This window comes from Cucumis sativus, chromosome 2, assembly GCF_000004075.3.
Source record: "Cucumis sativus cultivar 9930 chromosome 2, Cucumber_9930_V3, whole genome shotgun sequence".
NCBI classification, from domain to species: domain Eukaryota; kingdom Viridiplantae; phylum Streptophyta; class Magnoliopsida; order Cucurbitales; family Cucurbitaceae; genus Cucumis; species Cucumis sativus.
Window position 1 is genome coordinate 10719048 of NC_026656.2, and position 24048 is coordinate 10743095.

At 29.5% G+C, this 24048-nt stretch overlaps 2 protein-coding genes across 2 annotated transcripts; both read right to left on the minus strand.

The window, feature by feature from the left end:
• Window positions 1–629: 629 nt before the first annotated feature.
• LOC101222989 (protein SIEVE ELEMENT OCCLUSION B) lies at window positions 630–5643 on the minus strand. Its single transcript, XM_011650865.2, has 7 exons — window positions 5329–5643; window positions 5102–5200; window positions 3957–4405; window positions 3476–3573; window positions 3224–3357; window positions 2257–2727; window positions 630–1445 (listed from the first exon to the last, which is right to left on the minus strand). Exons 1-7 carry the CDS (start codon window positions 5560–5562, stop codon window positions 861–863), a joined length of 2070 nt encoding a protein of 689 aa, XP_011649167.1. The 5' UTR covers window positions 5563–5643; the 3' UTR covers window positions 630–860.
• Window positions 5644–10722: 5079 nt separating this feature from the next.
• LOC101203350 (protein SIEVE ELEMENT OCCLUSION B) lies at window positions 10723–16657 on the minus strand. Its single transcript, XM_004150382.3, has 7 exons — window positions 16334–16657; window positions 16034–16129; window positions 15477–15925; window positions 14541–14638; window positions 14281–14414; window positions 12302–12769; window positions 10723–11561 (listed from the first exon to the last, which is right to left on the minus strand). The coding sequence occupies exons 1-7, from the start codon at window positions 16568–16570 to the stop codon at window positions 10977–10979; spliced, it is 2067 nt and encodes a 688-aa protein (XP_004150430.2). The 5' UTR covers window positions 16571–16657; the 3' UTR covers window positions 10723–10976.
• Between the last annotated feature and the right edge of the window lie 7391 nt (window positions 16658–24048).

Here is a 24048-nt window from a genome sequence, read left to right on the forward strand (position 1 = left end):
TGATCATCCATTTTTCTTTAATATCTTGTTCAAAAATCATTTGGGTATGTACATGATCATATCCCTAGCTAATTACATTTTCTAACCTCGAAGACCATGAATTTTATATACATATATCTCATACTTTTTCTTTGATGTTATATTGTAATGTTTAAGTTTTAATTACATAATTATTTTCTTTTAAGAAGATATATTTAGTAATTATAATAGATAGCGATTTTAAGGATAATAATTAAGTGTATAACAATATTTAAAAAGAATACAAATATCACAAAGTCTATCTATGATATTCTTTTATCTCGGGTAAAATCTTATAATTTATTAGTGATAAACCAATATTTTGTAATATGGTCTATTGGTGATAGACTTCTATTATTGATAGACTCTGATCGATTTTCCTATAATTGTAAATTTCTTAAAATGTTGCTACATATACTAATACTTTGAATCTAATTGATATATTATCAAGAGTTTTTTAACAAATGTCGTAAATCACCTTTCATAAGCATTATTTATTATATATTCTTTCTAAATTTTAGATAAAGTAAAAGTTCAATATAAACACAACTAAGATATTCATTTTGTTTCTAAGAATCTAAATGACAAGCAAACAAAATAACATACTTGTATTGAGATTAAGGAAAGATCTAATGATCATTTTATATCATAATTAATAATCGATCGTACAAAAGCATATCAAATGATAACAACGAGACCTGATGGACTCGAGATTTTAATATAAATTCATATAGAATAACCAAATGGAACATCTTTCATTTTAGTAATATAGTAATAGTAATAATAATAGTATAACATAAAAAACATGAATTCCATCACCTTTCACTCAATCAAATCCCCTTTCACATATGAGCACCTCCGTGGCAACACTTGAAGCTAATACCAGTCTCCATGAAACGAGGACATTCAGGACAATTCACAATCATCGGAATCCATCCACTAAATCCCGGAAGAATTACTCGATCACATTGATGACTCTGTAGAGCCAATTCATTGAAATATTCTCTAAACACATCAGGGAAAGCCTTTATCCTCAAACTTTGCTTCCATTTCGGGAACTCTTCAAGTAATTTCAATATCAAAATCCCACGACCAACCAGCACTGGGGCTGTTCCTACAGCTAGAACAACCCAACCATCTTCATTTTGGTATGATATCAATCTTAAAATGTCTTCGGTTGTTTCACTTGCACTTGAACCTATTATTTGGCTCTTCACTACAAAATAACCCCATTGTGTTGTCCAAAAACGAGCCATGAGTGATGGATCATCCTCTCCTTTTGTATCTTTTCCAATTCGTACAATCTCAAATGAACCTCCATCCATTATCAAAGGATCACTTTTCAAAATGTCAGCCCTCTCTTCAAATTGTTGGATCCACTTTGAGTCTTTTCCTCCATAGAATAGGATGCTTTTCTCTTGCCTTATCTGTATGAAAAAGATATCAACACAACCCAGATAACAAGTAGAAACAAACAAAATAGAAGAGAGAAAGGCTAAATTATTTATAACAAAAATACCCTTGTCAATTGTTTCCCATAATACAGTTGGGTGGTTGGTAGTTGAAAATAGTTACAATGTTATTCTTGATTTTTAAAAAATATTTCAAAATATGAAATTCTTTAAAAATTTGTATGAAATATGGAATTTAGGAAAGTATATGGTGGTGGCCTTGACTAGGTAGCGATCCAATTTTCCATTCTGTGTTCTTGTTATTGAGGATCCCATGTTGGTAATAAAATACTTAGACAGGCTATTCTTTTTAGTCCATTCGACATTAAATGATCTGAAAAATAATTGGGATCTGATCCTAAAATATGAACTCAAAACATACATAATTGTTGTCATTTGTTTTTGAGATAAAAGTTTTATGTTATCTAACAACTACCATATAATATATTATGCATAGTCTAAATTATACGTATACACATATAGAGGGAGGGATGTATTTTTTAGATACAATAAAATGAACCTATAAATATAGCAAAATATCGTCGATAGATACTGCTAGACATTGATATAGAGATGATCATAGATATTCATGAGTTGCTATCACTAATAAGCGACTATGAAATTTTGTTATCTCTATAATTATTTTCAATAGGGTTGCAAATTAGAACATTTTTTATATATACAATATAGTATTGAAATATTTATTAAAGAAACGGTTGAAGTTAGAAGGAAGATTTGAAGGTATTTTATAATTTAGATAGGAAGGGATTAAAAAATGTATACATACCCAATTTTGAAGTCTTGGTTGGTGAGTGAATTTGAGGAGAGTGGAATCAGGCCAATTTCTTCTTAGCAAAGCTTTGGCTCTATCATGTGTAAAATCAATTGCTTCAGTTCCCCAAACTCGAATTAGATGAATTGCATTTGCAAATACCACTTTAGATTGTGGGTTTAACACCACAACTAATGGATCCTCTCTAAGTTGCCATTTTTCTTCAATATATCTCATCCCAGATATCTTTGTAGTAAACTCTACTGAATGCCATTTCATTGTAGATCGCAAATATTCATATCTCTTCCGATCTTCTTCTTGATAAGGCTCTGGGATTATTGGAATCCAAATTATCTCATAGTTTGCATCTCTAGCTTTCAATTCACTGTAAACTTGATGAATAGCAGTTAGATCATCAACGGAGATATCCAACCCAGAAATTACCAATATCACGTTCTTTCCCAACAAACTTTCGTGAACGGTAACCTACAAAAAATGCGTTAATTTTGCACTTAGTTACGTTAGTCTCTTATCGTACTCACTTAAAAGTAATTCATTGTCAACAATAGAAGAGAATAGAGATGAGTACAAAGTATGATAAGAATGCTACAATTGTGTCAGATTAGTTCAACTATCTTGTGCACCTTTTGATCTCCTTTTCCTCTTTATTGTTAAAAAAAATGAATTACAAAGTAAGAGCTAGAGTGAAGCTCAAGAACAAAAAAAATGAAAAAAATAACAGAAAGACTAGAGGAAAGTTTTTCAATCAAGAGATTTTTCGCGCACTACAGAGCAGCGAAGTGAAAAAATCTCATCCCACAATCCAAAATTGCAAGCAGATGAGAGTATTTCAACACTTCTAACAACATATACCCTTTTGATAAAACACATAATTTTGATATTTAAAAATGAACATAGGCAATTGTAACATTATTTTTTCAACAAGCAATAAAATATAATAAGTTATGAATAGAAGACAGACCTCTTTTAAAGAAGAGCCATCAAAAAGGGGTTTGGTTTCAGGTTTGCCACTAAGCAGCTTGGGAAGTACCAATGTAATGTCAGTCTGATAATGTTCAATGTGATCAACCAACCATCGGTACAGATCAACCTCCTCTGTCATAAAGAAAAACACAACCCAATTTAATGTTATTTTTAATTAGCTCAATTCCAATAAAATATTAACAACCAAAATTAATAATAAAAATAACTAAGGAAATTAAAATTATTTGACCATGTTGTTCTCGGATGGCGTCTAGATGCTTTTCAAGCACAGCCAGTACAATGGCCATTTTTTCAGATAATTCATTCAAATATCTCTGTGGCTGATTCCTGAAAAAGCCATAGTTAATTATAATGAATTAAATTTGTTGTTAGAAATACAAACTTGATTTTAGATCTTTAAGTATTGTGATCCATTCCAAACAAAGGACCTATCTACAAGTATTAAGTATTGTATTATACATACTACTGAACATATTTTTATGTTAATATATGACACGAACTTTTATCTTAAATCAGTCAATTAATGAGTGGAGTAGTTCATCTAACATATCGAATTTAACCGATTTCAATATTTTTTATTATATGGAATACCCAGTAAACTTTTAGACTCTGATATTATAAAAGAAATAACTGGGTAGATCACAGCTACCGCCAATGTGACATTTAAGAAAAAAAATGGATAATTTGAAAAGTAAGAATAAAGTACTTACTCAGTTTCACTGAGGTAGGTGGAGAGCTCAATTCTAGCTGCAACAATTGTGTGTATAACCCAATAAGTAATCAATGGGATTTGACGAAGAGCAGAAGGCAATTCAGGAAGTTCCTTCACATCATATTTAGAAAATTCTTTAATCTCATTCATGTGTTTGATTGCTTGTAAGCAGCTTTGGATTAGACTTTTGGGGTTGAGAATCACTTGTCGATATCGAAGTGAGTCTAGGTGCTTTTTCAAAGAAGCTACTCTTTTTATAATTGCCAAAGATTTTGCTAATGGATCAACATGGGAATAGTGGTGAAGATGCCATAAGTCTCCATAATCAGTTGCAAAGGCTATCAAAGTGAGAACTGCTTTGGCTTCCCATGGATAATTTGCTAATGTTTCAAAGATTTGTAGTGTGGTCTCATGTGCTTTTTCTATACCGGGAGCCTTGCATGACAACTGAGGATATAATAGTTCAACTTTCAATTGCATTGGATTGAAATTTAAAATGAATTTTAATTTATTATTTCTTTATACAATGTAATTCTTTTATTTATATATATATATCATTTAAATTTAGATAAAAGAAGGTCATATTTGATAACCATTTGATGTTTTGATTTTAGAATATTTAGATTAAGAAAATTTCTACTCATAAAGTTAGTTTTTAGGTTTATCATCTAATCATGTATATATTAATGTTTTCATGAGAGGAACAAAAATTTCAAAACTAAAATAAGTAGTTTTCAAAAATCAATATCAACAAATTTTTTTTAAAAAAAGAATAATTGTTAAAATAATATAGGTACACACACATGTACTTGCCTAATCAATGTAAAAAAGTCCTTCAAGTGTGGGAAACAATTTTTTTCAAATAGAAAAAAAAGTTAAATGCATGAAATTTGTTAGAGATTTTAAAAGAAACAAACAAATAAACAAATTACTCAATCACAGTCAAATAACAAGTTCAAATAATAAATAAATGATTATAAATAAAAAAGTTATTAAAATATTTACCATTATAACGAAAAATTATATAATTTAGAGATTGAGTCACATTCATTAATAGATTTACAAATTTTGAAATTTTACTATATTTTAATTTTATATTTAAACATACTCAATAGTATAATAGTTTTTTGAACTGTATATGACCTGGCTAGAGATACGATGAAGAATACAAAGTGGAGGCTCGATCACAACATTACTAGTTGTCAAAGCTGCATCAGAACGTGTCATACGCCACTCAATTCCCTATATATGAATACACGAAACAACAATTATCTATCACAAAAACAAATTAGGCAAGTACAACAAAGGCAAAAAACAAAACACTAACAACTTTGTGCACAACATAGAAATATAATATTGTGTATTTTTACTCGATGGACATTATCGGTAATTTGATCAGCAATTTCGATAATGTTCTCAATAACTGAGATGTAATTCGGAAGATCAATTTTGACAGTATCATCGTCACGATGTTTGGCGTAAATATGGCCAGTGACGAGGTCATCGGAGTAATGTCTAGTGCTCAACTCTTCCTTAGGGTTGGTTGATTGCTTAGAATGCAAAGGCATAGGTGCAGTGGAGGGTGCCTTGAGTGAAGTGGCCATGGTTTTGGGGGTGGAGAGAGGGATATAGAATATGAAAATAGAAGAAGGAAAACAAAAAAGATTTGAATAGGTTTAATCTGATTGTGTTGGGAATTGGGAATTGGTAGGCATTTATTTATACACATTGAAATCTTCAAGGAAGAGAAAATAAAAAGCAAATGAGTGTGAAAAGGACATTAATGTATTCTTCTTGTCTTAAAGAAAAGAATGTGAAGTTCTAGATTTAAAGCTTTAATTAAACACACGTCCATCTTACTTCTTTCTTGTCTCAATTTCTACACCTCTGCCTAATTTTCCTTTTCTCTTTTATTTCCATCTTCTTTTATTTTAGGTTAAAAAAACATTTTTGTCCAATCATTTAGGATGATAACTTGGTAGAGAGTTTGAAAACAAATTACTCTAATGAAAACAGTTTTATTCATACTTTTACATATGTCTTTGATTGCAGATTCATACGTTGAAGTTTAATATAAATAATGGTTTAAAATATATTTTGATATTACATAAATTAAAATTAGTTGTAATTACTCACAAATATTCAGTTGACAGTAAACTATTATTAAATTGCTCATAAATATTATTTTTGTTAAAATTATAAATAATTATTGTTTTGTAGTATCACAATGCATCTTATATTTGTAAAAAGGAACTGAGCTTATAACATGGCGTATTGTGTTTCTAAATGCTTTTTTTTTTCTTTACTTAATATAATTCTACTTTTAAATTTTAAAATTCAAAATTTGGATACAATAAAATATAAAAATATATATTTTTAAATATACACCATTTGGATTACATAATTTAAAAATTAATTAGTTTTCAAAACACACAATATAAGGGTTATGATTGTCAAACAAACATTTGTTAAATTAGATAAATTTGAAAATCTAAAACAAAATATAGATTTCATAAACTATAGAAAAGACTCTTAGTATAACAATTTAGTCATCCTATTTTTAAAATTGTAACAATTAACTTTATAATGTAAAAAAATTCATTAAAGAATTAGATGTCAAATTTTATTATTTTATGATATATTTTGTACGAGAAATGTGATTGAACCATAAAACTAATTTCTAGGATGGCAACTAACTAAAATTGTTATAAATATTAAATTCGTTACATAATGAATTTGAAGGATTAAATTGTTAAAAAATGAAAATATAAAGATTAAAATTGTTAGTAGTTAGTATGAAAGTTTGGAACAAAATAATTTTTAATCTTATAAAAGTAGAGTTTGCTTAAGGTTAATGGAGAGGAATCACATATATAATGGTTGTATATTAAAAGAAAAAAACAATGAATTTTAACCATAATTTTATAATATGAAGCGAATATGTGTCCTAATGATTAAAACTGGTTTTTGGGTTTTGTTCTTTTAATATAACGTCACAATCACAAAAGCCAGAATGTGAAATTAATTGAATCTATAAATCTTAAGCGAAAAAAGAATATAATTTTACTTGGTTTGTGTTAAAGGTTTAAAATATCCATCTTGGAATAAACGTCAACGTCTTCCATTTCACCCAATTTCAATGAAAAAATAAGTAAAATATCGATTTTCACACATAACTTTACCAAAATCTAAAAACAAAAAATTCAATTTTTTTAATAAAAATATTAATAAATAAACCTTTTTATCATACATTTCTTAAAATAATAAAATAAATTAAAATATTTACAAACTATAACAAAATTTGGAATTCTATCACTATATGTGTCAATGACTTATAGAATTTGCTATAAGTTGTAAATGTTTTTTAAAATCTATTACTTTTAACAATTCCTCAAATTTTGGATTTGGTTTCTAATTATATAAACTAAAATTTAGTATTTTAATAATTTTGTGTTATTTGTCTTTTATAATTTTATTGAATTTAAATCGAATCGGAACCCAAAAGAGTATTTCACAGTAGGAAAAATTGAACATAATAATTGAAAAATGTATTAAAATTATCTTCTGACGCACTATAGAATGTCGAGAATAATGCTATTCCTTCGGCATTGTAAGCAATGCGCTAGGTCAACCATCATTGACGTCGCGTTGAGAGTACCTTTTGGCATCGGGAGTAAGTCAATTCTATGATGGGACATTGGAAGTCACCTATTGTCGACATGGCTCATCTCTTTGCATTTTTGGCATCAGGAGTAAGTCAATTCTACCGCCTTTTCGTTTGCACGTTGAGATATCCCTCCCCGATGCACTATTGTCGACTTCCTTTTCGACAACACTATGTGATTTGGGAGATCCTTTTCTAAGTGTTTCGTTTTTTTTGACAAATATAGAATTAGTTTTCTTTTTAAATTTATTAGTTTTGAGGGTACTTCATGTTGTCTTATTTTATTGAAACGATCATTAAATACGGTCAATTTTAGTCTCATTAATCCTCCTTAAAAGTTTCAATAACTAATAATTATAACAATTTCATTCGTTTCCATACATGGTTTTCAAAATTTCTATGGCATCAGTATTTCTATTGAAACTTTCATAAAATTGAACATTCAAATGTTTCATATCCAAGTCTAAGTCCATTGCAAAACGATCTCTAACTGTAAATTTATAACAAATTAATTAATAAATTCTTGTATCAATTTCTAACTTTTATGATTTTCCGTTAATTGTTGATAGTCAATTTTTTTCAACAATTTAAAATCAACCTTTGACAAAAAAAAAAAAAAAATCAAAATCTCAATTTTACAAATAAATGGGTAGAAAAATGGGTAAAATAGCAACGTCCATAGAAATTTGAAGAAATATTATAAAAATTAATTCAGATGTTATTATTAATTAACTTAATAATGAAATAGTATTCTACACTTTTTGTAAAAATAATTAATGTGTGTAAGTGATATATATTGAACCAATCAATATGCAAACTATTGGTGTAAATGTAGATGGCGTTTTTAATAAAGTTAATACCTTGATTATGTCCCATTTCTTTTAGAATGATTCTGTGAACAGCCATCTTTTTCGACTGTCGAGAAAGGTAGAACGATGGATGATATGTATCAAATAGAAATTTTTGTTTTTAATGCATAAAACTGACAGCTACCAAAGAGAATGAAGAATCATATAGTAAACTTTAATTCATATTCATTGTGAATAAAGTGAATCTTCAAAATTACAACCAACAATTCCTATACTTTTCATAAAGAGGAAACACACAAAATCTGGAATAATATATAGGATTGAAGGGAATTACTTTAAAAATAAAATAATTTAACTTCATTGACAAATGATATGATAATAAAATTGTTTTATTGTTCATCCAATGCTTTTCAATTAAAAATACAAATGAAATAGATAAAGAACAACTACAGTAGCCTCTGACTTTTAAAAAAAATTAATTTCAAACTTGGGTAATGCATATACGGTGATACTCTAGCTCCCTCAAAATTTTGATAAAGATGGTAATGTAGAGACAACTTGAGTTTGTGAAGTTGTTGAGTACAACATCCACGGAATAATATAAGTAGTACATAGATGTGTAATTGTACGTACTTGTAAAGAACTCAAACGAGAAAATGGTATGATATTAGTAAGTAGCAAACATCGAAACATTGCAACTCAAAAATAGCATCAAGAAGGGTACGATATTTAGATTTTGTGGTAGAGTGAGAAACACATATTTTTTCTATGGCAAGAGATGAGCAAATTGTCTAGGTGGAAGTAGTCAACTTTGAGTTTTTTTATTGTTTTATAGGAACTATATCAAACATCTAAGAAAAAATTAATGTATTATTTTTACCTATATAAAAGAAATCAAGATTTACTTTTGAATCCATATATCTATATAGAATAAAAATGTTGGTAGAAACCAAAACAAGTATATCTCAACTATAATGATCAAAGTAACTTTATAATATATATCATATGAGGGTTACTCCTTTCTTTGTCGATTGATTTTGAGATAGAATCTCATACTATCAAATATGGTATCAAAGTCTCTATTAAACCTAAATAAGATAGTTAAACCCCAAAGAGACACCATCTTTGAGATCACATATTGGTTCATCAAACAAATTCTCAAAACAAGTGGTGTATCATTTTCAAGCGTTGGGGTTCTCTTACGTGTGAAACACAGACCACCAAGTTAAAGGTTGCAACCTGATACGTGTCGAGAGTTCTCCATAACTTATGACACCACTACTAACGCGTCAAGTGTTCCTGCGCCTCATCGTGGAAGGCATGCGAGGAGAAAACCGTTGTGCGTGGCTCATAAGTTTCTATTATATTAATCAATTCAATCTATAATGGTACCTTTTAAATATGTAGTTTCTGGTGTTGATTTATAACATGATTTTTTTTTGTTGACAAATGTTATAAAAGAAAAATCTTAATAAGCTATTCAAAGTTGAAGAATTGTCAAAATAATAAATTTGACAAAATATATATTTACAAGTTATAGAAAAATTTCAGATTATATCAATAACAAACCTTTGATAGTTATAGGGATATCCTTCTATCAGTAACATTGATAACAGTGTGATAGAAGCCTATCATTTGCTATCACTTATACAATCCAAAAATTTTGTTATAGTTTGGAAATATTTCAATTTATTTTACTATTTTTAAAAATGCTCTTTTAAAATTTGTAGTGTATTAATTCTTCTTTGTACTTGTGGACCTCGTCCATTAGTACGATTTAAATAACTCGTGGATGTGGTCCACAAGTATATTGCCTAACATAGCATGTTGATGACTTAATTATGTTTGACTTGTTGAACTTGTGGACTTGGTCCACGAGTCGTCCACCTATATTTTTTACTATATTTTCATCCTTTGGTCAAATTTTGTTGCATATATGTTAAGTGTGGACTCTCTGTTTGGAATACATTTGTCCAACCACATTATTTGTTGAATTAATCCCAACATCTAATCATTTGTAATTTTAAATTGATATTTACCCAACTCTATATTTTTCATTTCATAGTTAATTTTTCTCAAACCACAAAACTCCAAACAGCTATTTAGAAAATACTGCAACAAAAACTAAGCTCAAATCTATCCATTTCTTCAAACGGTCGCAAAACATTTAAATATTAGAATACATTCTACTTTACATCACAAATAGATGACATTAATAATAGTAGAATAATGCAGCATAATGCTAGGATGATTGTTGAAAAAGCAATAACGAAATGAAAAGAAACAACACATTAAATTAATTAAAACGTCCTTTATTCGATGTAGTGTTCTTACATTAGATGATCATATTGAAGCAAATACATAAAGTGTAGCAAAAAGGGGGGAAAACAGAAAATACGAGCCGCATACATAAGCTTGAAGCTATATATATATATAGCAATAAATGCAACAATAATACTATATGGTTTATTATTAGTAGTAATATGCAATAGCATATTTATATATATATATATATAGTAAGTACGTAATTATATGAAGAGAGGAATCAAATTAGAGAACCTCCATGACAGCACTTGAAGCTAATACCAGTCTCCATGAAGCGAGGACATTCAGGACAATTCACAATCATCGGAATCCATCCACTAAATCCCGGAAGAATTACTCGATCACATTGGTGATTTTTGGCGGCCAATTCATTAAAGTATTCTCTAAAAGCATCAGGAAATCCTTTGAGGCGTAAAGTTTGTTTCCATTTAGGGAAATCTTCAAGCAATCTTAGGATTAAGAAGCCACGACCAACAAGAAGAGGAGCAGGACCAACTGTAAGAACAACCCAACCATTTTCGTTTTCATAAGAAATTAACCTTAAAATGTCTTCTGTTGTTTCGCTTGCACTTGAGCCTTTCAGTTGGCTCTTGATTATGAAATAAGCCCATTGTGTTGTCCAGAAACGAGCCATGAGTGCTGGATCTTCTTCTCCTCTTGCATTCTTGCCTATCCGTACGATCTCGAATGAACGTCCTTCGATTATTAGAGGATCGCTTTTTAAAATTTCTGTTCTTTCCTCGAATTGTTGGATCCATTTTGGATCTTTTCCTCCGTAGAATAGGATGCTTTTCTCTTGGTTGAACTAATGGAATCACACAGAAATATTAGTAATATATAAACAAAACACAATTCAAAACAAATTCAAACATAAATGCACAAATTGGTTGCCTTTTCGTTTTCTTTTAATTAGAAATGTGACTAAAGTTTTATATTTACGAGATAAAAGAGATAATTGAAATTACTAAGGTATATAGGTGAAACTAGAAACAAAAGCAATGATTGTTTTGCTCAAAATAGATAAAATAGCATACAATTATGAAAATATTTTGAGAGTCGTTGTCTTTTATCTCTGTCCAACAAATTTAATTACATATCATTCAACTAATATGAAATCTTTTGAGTGGTAACTCAAAACAAAGTCATGCATAAAATAAATTTTATCATACTATATTTAGACATGTGAAGATCTGTTAGTGTTAGCAACTTAGCCAAGTTCAAGTGCAATTATTAATAACGATGTACAAATTGGTGGTAAAACGCAGATGACATATAGTGATAGTTATCCATGGTTAGTCTCTATCAAGGCTACAACCAAAGTTCTAAATTATCTAAAGAACAATATCTACCTATATTATTGAGCTTTTGTGGGTGGTTTTAGAAATAAAAAACCTAAGACCTTACACAAATATTAGATGCGAGCAGTTTGTCGTCCCAAAGAATTTGAAAGGTTTTTTTTTAAAAAAAAGAAACTATAAATGAAAAACCAAGTACGAAATGATTATCAAATAAAGGTGCACGAGTCATATTAAACAAGATTCTTACCCAACTCAATAATCTTGGCTGATGAGTGAACTTCACAAGGGTTGATTCAGGCCAATGTTTTCTCAACAGATAGTCAGTTCTATTATGAGTAAAAGGGATTGCTTCAGTTCCCCAGACTCTAATTAAATGAATTGCATTAGTGAATTCCACTTTAGACTGTGGGTTGAGTACCACAACCAATGGATCCTCTCTAAATTGCCATTTCTCTTCAATATATCTCATGCCAGCAATTCTTGTAGTGAATTGGATTGAGTACCATTTCATTGTAGATCTCAAATATTCATATCTCCTCCTATCTTCTTCAAGATATCTCTCTGGGATTATTGGAATCCAAACAATCTCATACTTATTGTCTCTTTTCAATTCATTGTAAACATGATGAAGTGCTTTGATATCTTCCTCTGAGATACTCAATTCTGAAATTACCAATATAACGTTCTTTCCCGCCAAACTTTCTTGAATGCTAACCTGTATGACATGCAATGAACGTTAAATTTTACAACTTCTCTTTAAATATAAGCACTTGTGTATTCTAACTTTGTTGAAAACAAATATGAACAAAACTTGAACTTTAAATTGAAATAATAATCAATAACTCTTTCTATGTCAAATGACGAAATAATAATTAAAAACAACAAAACTATATATTGAGATGCCAGAACGGAAAAATGAAAAACACATCATCATTATTTGATTCATGTGGGTACTTCTCTTTATAGCCAATTTCTGGTTTGAACAAGATGTATCTCTAAAGTGTGATATCAAAACGATCCAAAAAATGATCAAGCCTTGAAATGTTCTACACTGAAATGATGGGAGACACCTCGTAAACTCTACGACTTTAATATTAAAAAGGAATGAACTAAATGTTTTTGATTTAGAAAGTATGATGAAGGTACTAAAAATGTGTTAATCTAGTTGAGATGTTCTAATGTACAAATTGATTTGTGATTTATTATTCTACTTTGTTAAAAAAAAATTGTGCCAAATATAACCATTATTAGATTCAAAGTATTAACATATATAACAACGATATTTAAATAAATCCTAATTACGGATAAAATTTACTATATATTTATAAATTTTTTTAAATGTTAGTTATATAGTCCATTGTTAACCCCACAAATAACTACTATCATTAAAAGAACAAAAAGAACGAACCAAAAGATAGAAATTTATTAAACTTAATAAACCCCAGTGATCATTAAAGTAGTGAATCATTATGGGCTCTTTTCATGAATTTTCCTTCCTTTTAAAATATAGAGCCATCTTGGCAATTAAAAAATTATAGTAATGTAACTTTTCATTTTTCAAAGTTTTTTTTATAAAAATTGTACTTTTCTTTTCTCAAATATGTTGGAAAATTGACTTTCAGTAATTATAATACAAAAGTCATTTTAATTATATGCATGAACACCAACAAAAAAAAAAAAAAAAAATCCCACTTAAATTTGGTCAATAAATTATATATATAGACATTTTTAAATATAGCATAACAAATTTAAATATTTACGATTGTAACAAAATTTTAGATTTTATCAATAAAATTAATAAAATTCCATTATTGTCTATCAATGTCATTAATAGAAACATATTAATGTCTATCAATGTTTATTACCGATAAAACTTGAAAATTTTGTTATATATTGTAAATATTTTTTCAAATTTGCTATCTTTTTATCATCTTATATCTTATATGTAACTTTCTTAAGAATTGTTTGGTGGAAGGTTTATTTTTTATTTTTGTATAGAAATTGATATCAAGGTTTAAATCTCCTATGTTTGTTTCACACAATTTTTAACATGTTGCATGTAAATAAGCTATTCTTAGCTATTCTCATTTTCCACGTACAAATACTTTTTATTCCCTCCCAAAACTATGGTTTTAAAGTTCAAAAGCTAAATTTTGTAATTTAACCTAATAGGATTTATGATAATGTGTAGGACAAACACAATTGAGTTATGATATAAAGAGAGACCTCTCTTAGAGTAGAGCCATCAATAAGGGGCTTGGCTTCAATCTTGCCGGTAAGAAGCTTGGGAATGACTAATGTAATATCAGTATGATAATGGTCTATGTGATCAACCAGCCACCGGTAGAGATCAACGTCCTCTGCATTAAAATAAATATACAGAACATAAATTTAATGTGATTTTTCAGGTCATAGTCATAACAATATATTTGAAAATTAGTGAAATATCAATAATGAAGATGTTATATATTGTAAAGGTATTTGACCAAATTGTTCTCGGATGGCATCTAGATGCTTTTCAAGCACAGACAGTACAATGGCTATCTTTTCAGACAGTTCATTCAAATATTTCTGTGGTTGGTTCCTGAAAAAAAAAATCATACACAACAACAAAAAAATGTCAAATATTTTAAATATTAATATCGAAAGTATGAAATGAGAAAACAAGCACAAATAATTTCAAAAATCAAATGGGTTATTGAACTAAACCCTAAACCTTCATGTTTTGTCAAATAGCTAGTTAACTAGTTTTATGAACTTTAAAAAAGTATCTTTATAGACATTTAATTTTCTGTCTATTAAGTTCATACGGTTTGAAAATGTGTCAAATAGGTTCCTAAAATCTTGGTTTGCTATCTAGTGGTTCTTGGAATATTTAACCAATTTTAAAATAAAAAATTTATTGGAGATATAGATCAATCAAACTTTTCATGGAATAAATCACTTGAAACTGTAAATTTTTATGTCTAGTAATAGAATTGTAAAAAAATAAATCACTAATAGATGGTTGATTTATTAGACATGAAAGTACAAGAATTTATTAAAATGAGGATTGAAAATTGACTTATTATACACTTTTTAAAATTCAAATCTATATATTAAATACATAATTAAAGTTGAAAGGCTATTTGAAACTCATAAAACTCATAAAGTACATAATTATATTTGACATGACCCATAAAGTTAAAAGATAAATAACTTGTAATTTCAACTTTGCGCTACCTTTGTCTACCCATCAAGGCTCTTTTCTATAACTATAACTCTTCTCCTATTGCTCTCAATTTCTACATATTTTCTTCTTCTTGTATTTTCTTTTTAGAAACAAAATAAACTTGTAGTTTAACCAAACTGTTGTTAATAATCCACAAGAAAAAATAGGTATTTGCTGAGAAAAATATATTAGAGAAAAAAAAAGCACTTACTCAGTTTCACTTAGGTAGGTGGAGAGCTCAATTCCAGAAGCAACAATAGTGTGTATAACCCAATAAGTAATCAGTGGAATTTGGCGAAGAGCAGAAGGTAATTCAGGAAGTTCCTTCACATCATATTTAGAGAATTCTCTAATTTGATTCATATATTTAATTGCTTTCAAGCAGCTATTGATCAAACTGTTGGGGCTCACAACCACTTGTCTATATCTAAGTGAGTCTAAGTGCTTTTTCAAAGTAGCTACTCTCTTTATAATTGCCAAAGATTTAGCCAATGAATCTATTTGGGAATATTGATAAAGATGCCATAAATCTCCATAATCAGTTGCAAATGCTATCAAAGTCAGAGCTGCCTTGGCTTCCCATGGATAATTTGTCAATATTTCAAAGATTTTTAGTGTAACCTCATGTGCTCTTTCTATCCCCGTTTCCTTGCATGATAGCTAAAAAATCACGCACACATTATATTCAATTTAGCAATTTAAGACAAGGAAAAAACATTGTTTTTTTAATAATAAGCACATGGAAAGTCATTTTAAACAGGCTATAACCTCGCCCAAGATATGGTGAAGAGTGCAAACTGGTGGCTCAATCACAACACTCGATGCTTGAGATTCATCTAAATGTCCTAGACGTCCATCAGTACCCTGCATAGATAGATAAGATAAAAGGTAAATACAATATTGGTTGAGTTACATGTTCAATGAAAGACAAATGTAGCAAAAACTATCGCTACGATAAACTCTGCAAGTTAATTTAAATTGGTATATTTGCAAGTGTTCCTACTAATACTCATAGTAAATAGATTGTAAATTTGAATTAACATAATATAACTTAATGAAACGTAGTACCCGAAGAACAGCATCAGTGATTCTATCTGAAAGGGTGAGAATGTTTTCGATAACTGTGATGTAATGAGGGAGGTCGATTCTAGTAGAGTCGTCGTCACGATGTTTGGCATAAATGTAGCCAGTGACAAGGTCGTCGGAGTAATATTTCATGGTCAATTCCTCCTTGAGGGCGGGTGGTTGCTTAGATTGAATCAATGCTGATGGAGGAATAATGGGTGCCTTGAGTGAAGTAGCCATGGTTTTGGGTGTAGAGAGAAGATGATCAGAAGAATAGAAAAACAAATTAGAAGGGTAAAATTTGGTTATGTTGTTGTTGGTTGGATTTGGTAACGTCTATTTATGCACATTGAGTTGTTCAAGAAGAGACAAAAAGGAAAAAGAGTATGAAGGAAATTAACTAATTTTCATTATTTTGTGTGAAGAAAGGAATTTGTGCCGCTGGATCTGAGCTGTTTTTTAGTTCATGGTCCTATTTACCAAGTGGATCATACTCTACACTTTATGGTATCTTCCTTTAATTTTCCTCTATTTCTTTAAATCTCACAAACAGTGAGAGGTGGAATTAGAAAATATAATTAAAATGTTTTAACAATCCAGCTAAAATAATATTCTGTGTTGGATCTTCTTTTGTTAATATACTTTTTCTAATGCACCTCACCAATATCAAATCTAATCATTATCACCTTCTTTAATTTAACACGACTGCTTCATTTTATTCTTTCTACTTTCAAATTATATAAAAATAACAAACTAAATTAAAATATTTACAAAATTTTGAATTATATCACGGTCTATGAACGATATTGGTAGAGACTATCAATGTCTATTATGAATAGAATCTAAAAATTTAGCTACATGTTAGTAAATATTTTGTCAAATTTTACTTTTGATAATTCTCTAATTTTCATTTTGTTCTATTCTATTTCTAAACACTTAACAAAGTTCACTTTAGGTCTTGAATTTTTTAAAATTGTTTCTTTGAGTTTGTGTATTTAAAATTTTGCTAAAACTTAAACGGAAATGCAAGGTGGCATGCATGCCAAAATCATGAACAAAAAATTACTTTCAAGCTACCACACCCAAAATTTACTTTACTACCATATTCATGATTGAAACCATAGTTTTTTTAAATGTGGGCTTAGCTTAGTCACACGTAAAAAAGATTGGAAAGTACAATGAAACATCTCAATAGGTATTAGATGGTACGTGTTATCAAATCATACAAAATATATATTTTGTGAGGGCAGAGGATTCATTAATAACTTTTTAATTCTTTTTAACTGATGACATATAATAGAAACATATAAAACACAATCTCATGCTGATTTGAAAAAGAATTAGGGCTTTTTAAAACAAGTACGTTCATAAAAAAGCATGTTTACGTGTAACTACAAACTTAATCAACCCTTCTTTAGGGATTTGCATCAATTTTACTTTGATTCCATTTAAAATCAACACAAATTCATCCTTAATTTAAGTTATAGTAATTAAAGTAAAATATAATATAGGATTAAATAAAAGATGAAAAGCCACACCTATATATACCTAATGAAAGTCTCTCTATTCCCCTATCTAATATTTCATCAATAAAGTAATATAAGTAAAAATCGTAATATAAATTATTCTAAATGGAGTTCCAATTGGAATATCTAAATTGATCCTCCCTCATGTAGAAGTTTAATTAAAGTTTTAATTGAAACAATAATTAGTGGAGTGTTTTAATTAATAGAACTCTTAATATATTTCTTTTAAAAAATATTTTCTATCCAAAATAAAATGTGATAAATATACGTATTTTGACATTTTGCTATATTTGTAAATCTTTCAAAATAATTATATTTTTTTCTTTATTCTTGTGGTATTTTTTTAATAACAAACCTAGTTTTTCTTTACTATATTTTAACATGTATAAATAAGAAAAATCTAATTAAAGAATGGTGTCTTAATTAATTACTTCACATTTGTCAGTCAATTTTGAAATAAACCTTAGTACTAATCTAATACGAAGCCCAAACAAGCATCATTGTGTCTAAAATTAATTTCGATTATTTTTATTTTTTTTAATAAATACAAGAAGCCAACGATACACTTAGATATTTCAACTACCTTTGATGCATACTTAATTAGAACACCTCCATTATGTCCCTAAACCAAATTAAAGAAATCCGATTATATTCAATAATGATATGAACACATAAAATCAATATGTTGACGACATAGGTGGTGGAATGTCACGTGGAAAAGATGAGGAGACTTCATAATATATAAAATACATATACGTAAATTACTTTTCTAAATGTCAATTAATTTTAAGAACAAACAATGGGGTTTTATAATAATATTTTTTGCCAACAAAATTACATATTTTTGTAAAACAATAGATTTTTCAATATATAGTAATTTGAAGATGATAATAATGTTGACTTGTGTGGATGAATTGTCCAGAAAATAGACAAAAATAAGGAAAAATTGTTTGTAGAAAAGCTGACAGTTAACAAAGAGAATGAAGAATTATTTGGAAATCACCTAATTGGTTCCTTTTCCTTAAGGGACAGAGTGAATCTTCAAATTTACAACGCCGAAGAAATTGAATACTTTCGATAAAGAAGTTACAACAAAATCTTGAGGATAATTGATTAAAGTATTACATTAATATTAGGCCAACCCTCGTCACAAGGAAAAGAATATATGCTTCTAATATCAAGTGATCATATAATAGTATGTACTATTATTAATCAATTCACATATCACATGCATTTCAGCCAAAATTTGCTGCCTTGCCTTGTAGTTTGTAGGATTAAGCTTCCAAATTTAGTTAATTAATACACATACTTCAAATTTTAATTATGTTTATTAATATATGTAGCTATTTTGTGTTTTGTTTTTTTTTTTCCATATATATAGATTTCCTCATTTTACAGCAATAGAGTTCTAAATCAATATTCTAAAATAAAATTAAGATTTTAGAAACTATAAACTTTGGATTGGCTAATTATTAAAATATTGTTGGTTTTATTTTTTTCAAACGTTTATATAATAAAGCAAGAAATTTATAAGTTGAAGTAGTAGTAGTGTTTTATAAGCTCTTTCAAAAGAAATGTATCTCAATCTTTCATTACAATAAATAAATAAATGCCTCAATTTTTGGTTTGGTGTATAGTTTTTAGAACTCAACAACACAAATGTACAATTTATGGAGAACAGATCATGTTTAAGTAAGGTCGTGGTTGATGTATAATTAATCTATGAGCTTTCAATTTTAATTTGTAGTTGATAAGCATAGGACTTGTTCAATATTTGTTTTCAAATTGGCAAATTTATTGAACCTAGAGATGAAGCTAATGCTTTATTAGATACAAAATTCAATTTCATAATATATATAAAGAAAATGATTCATTAGCTTTGAAAATTATTTAATTTATCTTCAAATCATTTGATAGAAACATCAAAATTTGAATGAACCTATTTGATATAAAATTGAGAGTTTGATTAAGAGCATGTTATACATGCTTGAAATATTTGGCGTAGTGTGGCCACAGGGAGTGATTGAGAAGCAGTTGAACCTCAAAGTCTTTTCCCTCACCCAGCTGAAGGATGATGCCAAGGTGTCACACCCTGCCCCACACACGTCTTTACTCTTCATGCGAGACGTGGAATGACTTGATTATTCTGATGCGTTTAAATGCCAAAACACTTTATCACTTAAGGTCCTTTAACTTTGCTTGGACCTCTTAAAGCTTAACTAAAACAACATACTTTAGGCTATAAGAATACTTAATACAAATAAGATATTGAATAACGGAAAACGTATCAAATGACAAAAATATTTAGAAAAAAACAGTCAATGACACCTCTTTCTTGCATATTGTGAATGTAGCAAATATAACAAGTAATTAGTAGTATCAGACAGCTATCAGACGACTATCGAAGGGTCGGAGGGCTATTAGAGGGTTATCGAATTTTAAACCTACTACTTTTGCAATTTAAAAAATGTAGTGACATAGACTCTATTACCATAAATTTTTTTGTTACTTTTGGAAGGGCCTCATTGAATAATTGATCCTTTATTAAATTTTGCTAAGCGTTTTACAAAACTTTTACAACATTACATAAATACAACTCTTAAAACTTAGAAAGTAAAACGTATGGCAGCTCTTTTCGCCTAGCAAGCCCTTCATCTTTTTCTTTACTTGGCCTAAAGGGCTGAAACCTAGCCTTAAGCCCTTCATCCTTTCCTTTTACTTGGCCTTAATTAAGGCCGAAAACCTGGAAGATAAACTTTAAAATGGAAGTCTCAAAGACTCAATGAGGTTTTATGAAAACCTTTTAGCGAATTGCTTTTCGTAAACATTATTTTACCAATTTTTCATAAATACATCTTTTCATATAAACATAACAAATCAAATAAACATTCATTTCACAAACAACACACATTAGTCAACAGTGATACCTTTCGTCAAGAACCTAAATCATTCTCTACCCAAAGACTCATTATCTCACATTTAGACTACTGAGATGGTCTTCTCTTCGTCAACATCCAAGAATATCCTAATTTAATTTATGGGACCCTTGCAAAAATAGCAAAAAAATTTATGATAATAGGGTTTATGTCACTACATTTTCTAAATTGCAAAAGTAACAAATTTAAAAGTTGATAACCCTTTAATTAGTGTCTGATAGCCCTCCGATAGGCCTATGATTACTATCTGATAGCCATCTAATATCACTAATTTTGTCATATTCGCAATATGTAAAAAATAGGTGCCATGAGCTGTTTTTCTAAATGTTTTTGTCGTTTGATGCAATTTTCCTTAATTTGTTCCTTGTTGCTCAAGCCAAGACTCAATGCACATTTTTTATACATTGTCTCGTCTCATTCTACCACACACATCTTTTATATATGGCTTCCTTTACTTTTTATATGCACATAACAGTTAGCTCATTCATAGGCGAAGCAGACTAATGGTTTGAACATCATTTCACAATCATTTTTAACATATAAAGCATGCTTCCCACACGAATCTCTTGAAAACATTGATATTGAAATCAGTATTTCAATCAATAAACACTTTATTAAGAAAACTAGAAATCATGTAAACCACTTTGAAAAAATACTCACTGCCATGTCCCGCCTCAAAAGTCACTTCTTGCAACCAAGTGGACGTCTATCGGCTATGCTTAAATACCAAACATTTTTAACACAAGGTAGTGGAATATGATTCTCTTTTACTTTTCCTCCATTTACGCGACAGACACAAAAAATAGATTAGAATAAGTACAAAAAGCAAGACTGCCCATTTTCTCCTGTTCCTTGGCTACTACTGCTTCTTGAGGCGGGGTACTTAGATGTGTGAAACCTTCTTTTCTTTGGCTTTTTGCTCTCTAAAATTCAAATAGGCTTCTTATCATCCTTTTCTTTCTTGCTTTTTGCCCCTAATGTTGCTTCTTGTAGAGGATACCTAGAGGTGTAAAGGTGGCACTTCCTCCTCTACCTAGGTTGCCCAACTACCTCTCTTAGTAAACCACATTAGAGCTATTCTTGCTCTGACTCAACCCCTTGGCTCTCTAGCTCACCAGATTAGGCCTTCACCAACCTAGGTATTACACTCGACTACCTTCTGAGTCGAGCGATCTGCACTAAGGAGCAATTCACTTACCAACCGACTCCTCAGGCGTAATAGACACCTTTATAGCCAACGTGCCATATAGGACTACATTGATAGTCTATCTTCCTTCCTTAGCTTGACTATGAAATCTCAAAACTAACATTTGCATGGCCACAACGCCTAGTAACATAGAAAGGGGAAAAACCTAATGAATGATGGTTTTGAGAAAAAACTTTTTGGGACAAACACCACAAAGACAATAATAATAAGGTCAGATAGCAACATATAAATCTCATCACATAAGCCACACCATCCAATCATCAGTACAACAAGTGCTACAAGCATTGCGTACTCAGATCGTATAGCAACCTAACGCATTACAGTCCACAAACTTTACAACCATTACTATCACAAATGTCATCAGCACCACAACCTTAAATCGTATTGTAATTTATATTAATTACCGAGACCTAGGATTCTCTCCTCACCTGGACTTGGGATTCACACTCAACTAGCGTCATGCGAGTTATCTGGGATTACCACTAGCGCCTCATCATATCCATCTCTCTCGGACTTGGGTTTCACATTCATCGTGCGCACATTACAACCTCGTCTAGACATGGAATTCTCCCCTTCTTTAGACCTGAAATTCTCACTCAACCAACGTCATGCGAGTTATGGGATTTTCAAATTCAAGCATATGGTGACATTTCAAATTTAGGTTAATGGATGGTTTGTAGAAGTACCACCTAGACACCTAAACACTTGAACATTTGGGTCTTTAGACGTTTTGATTGAAAACTATGATATGTTTACGTCTTTGGATGCTTGAAACATACAGATCATTTTAAAGTATATGACATTTTTTTAGTTTTTTGGATGGTTTGTAGAAATATCACTTAGACACTTTTTAAATTTATTGTAGTTGGTTTTGCATTTTGTGATCACACTTAGGCATTTGAAACTTAATCTTATTGTTGTTGGCTTTGAGGGTTAAAACACATTTTAGCACATTTTTAGTTAGACTTTAGTTCCAAAGTCACACTTGAGACTTATTCGTTTTAATGTACCTTTTTCATGTTTATATAATTTGAAGGAGCATGGAATGACTATTTTTTAAAAACTTCCTGGGTGAGTTAACTATTTTTTGTGTATTTAATAATTTTTTGTTCATTTTTGTATGCCAAAATGAAATTTAATATAGCACATGTACCTTGACATTTTAAAGAATTATGGTTTGTCATATTTTGACAAAGTATTAATGATTAGAAATAATTTCATTTTTAATTTTTTGTTGCAATGTTTGATATATTTTGTTGTAGCTAGAAAATTCATTCTATATTTGAAAATTAATTCAGAAGCATACAATATTAATAATAAATGTGAAAAAAATTAAAATTGTTTATGTCACGTGCATATATGTACTTTTGCCTACCAATTTAGCATGGGGAGAAATTTTCTTTATGTCGACAAAAACTTTTTCGTTGACAGAAACAATTTATGTCCACAAAACAAACGTGGACATAAAGTTTATTTTTTCCGACGTAATGATGATCGTGGACAAAAAGATCTTTCTTATGACGTCTTTTTCGTAGCCAGAAAGTATATTTTTGTCCATATAATGATGATCATGGGCAAAAATACATGTCTGCCGACGCTCTCTTCGTGGCTAGAAATACCTTTTATGCCCACATTTTAATTTGTCTGACGACATTTCTGTTGACAACATAAAAAACGTACACAAAGAAAAAGACAACGGTGTTTTAGCCACATAACGTGTCCACGCAAACAAACATCGGCAAAAGAACTGCCCCATTTTTCTATGTCCACAAAGAAAAAAATTCTTGTAGTGAAGAAATCATGTGTAACAACCCAACTTTTCTAGGTAAGTCGAGGTCATTAATTTTTAACAGATAAAAGACTTTGATTAATACAAAATGAAATGTAAGTTAATTTAAAAACATCTTTAAGTCAGGCCTGATTTTCAAATATTCAAGAAAACATAAAAATAATACTATTTACAATAAACGTTTGTAAACTAAATTTCAATACATCTTAAACCTCACAAGAACCCATAAGCGGAAGCAATAACACGTTTCCTATGGCAAT

Coding starts and splice junctions, on each gene's coding strand:
- LOC101203350 (XM_004150382.3), bottom strand. CDS start 16,570: ATGGCTACTTCACTCAAGGCACCCATTATTCCTCCATCAGCATTGATT. Junction 16,130..16,333: donor TCACTGATGCTGTTCTTCGG/GTACTACGTTTC, acceptor CTATCTATGCAG/GGTACTGATGGACGTCTAGG. Junction 14,639..15,476: donor ACCTACCTAAGTGAAACTGA/GTAAGTGCTTTT, acceptor TTTTTTTTTCAG/GAACCAACCACAGAAATATT.
- LOC101222989 (XM_011650865.2), bottom strand. CDS start 5,562: ATGGCCACTTCACTCAAGGCACCCTCCACTGCACCTATGCCTTTGCAT. Junction 4,406..5,101: donor TTCATCGTATCTCTAGCCAG/GTCATATACAGT, acceptor TTATATCCTCAG/TTGTCATGCAAGGCTCCCGG. Junction 3,358..3,475: donor CGCCATCCGAGAACAACATG/GTCAAATAATTT, acceptor TCTTTATGACAG/AGGAGGTTGATCTGTACCGA.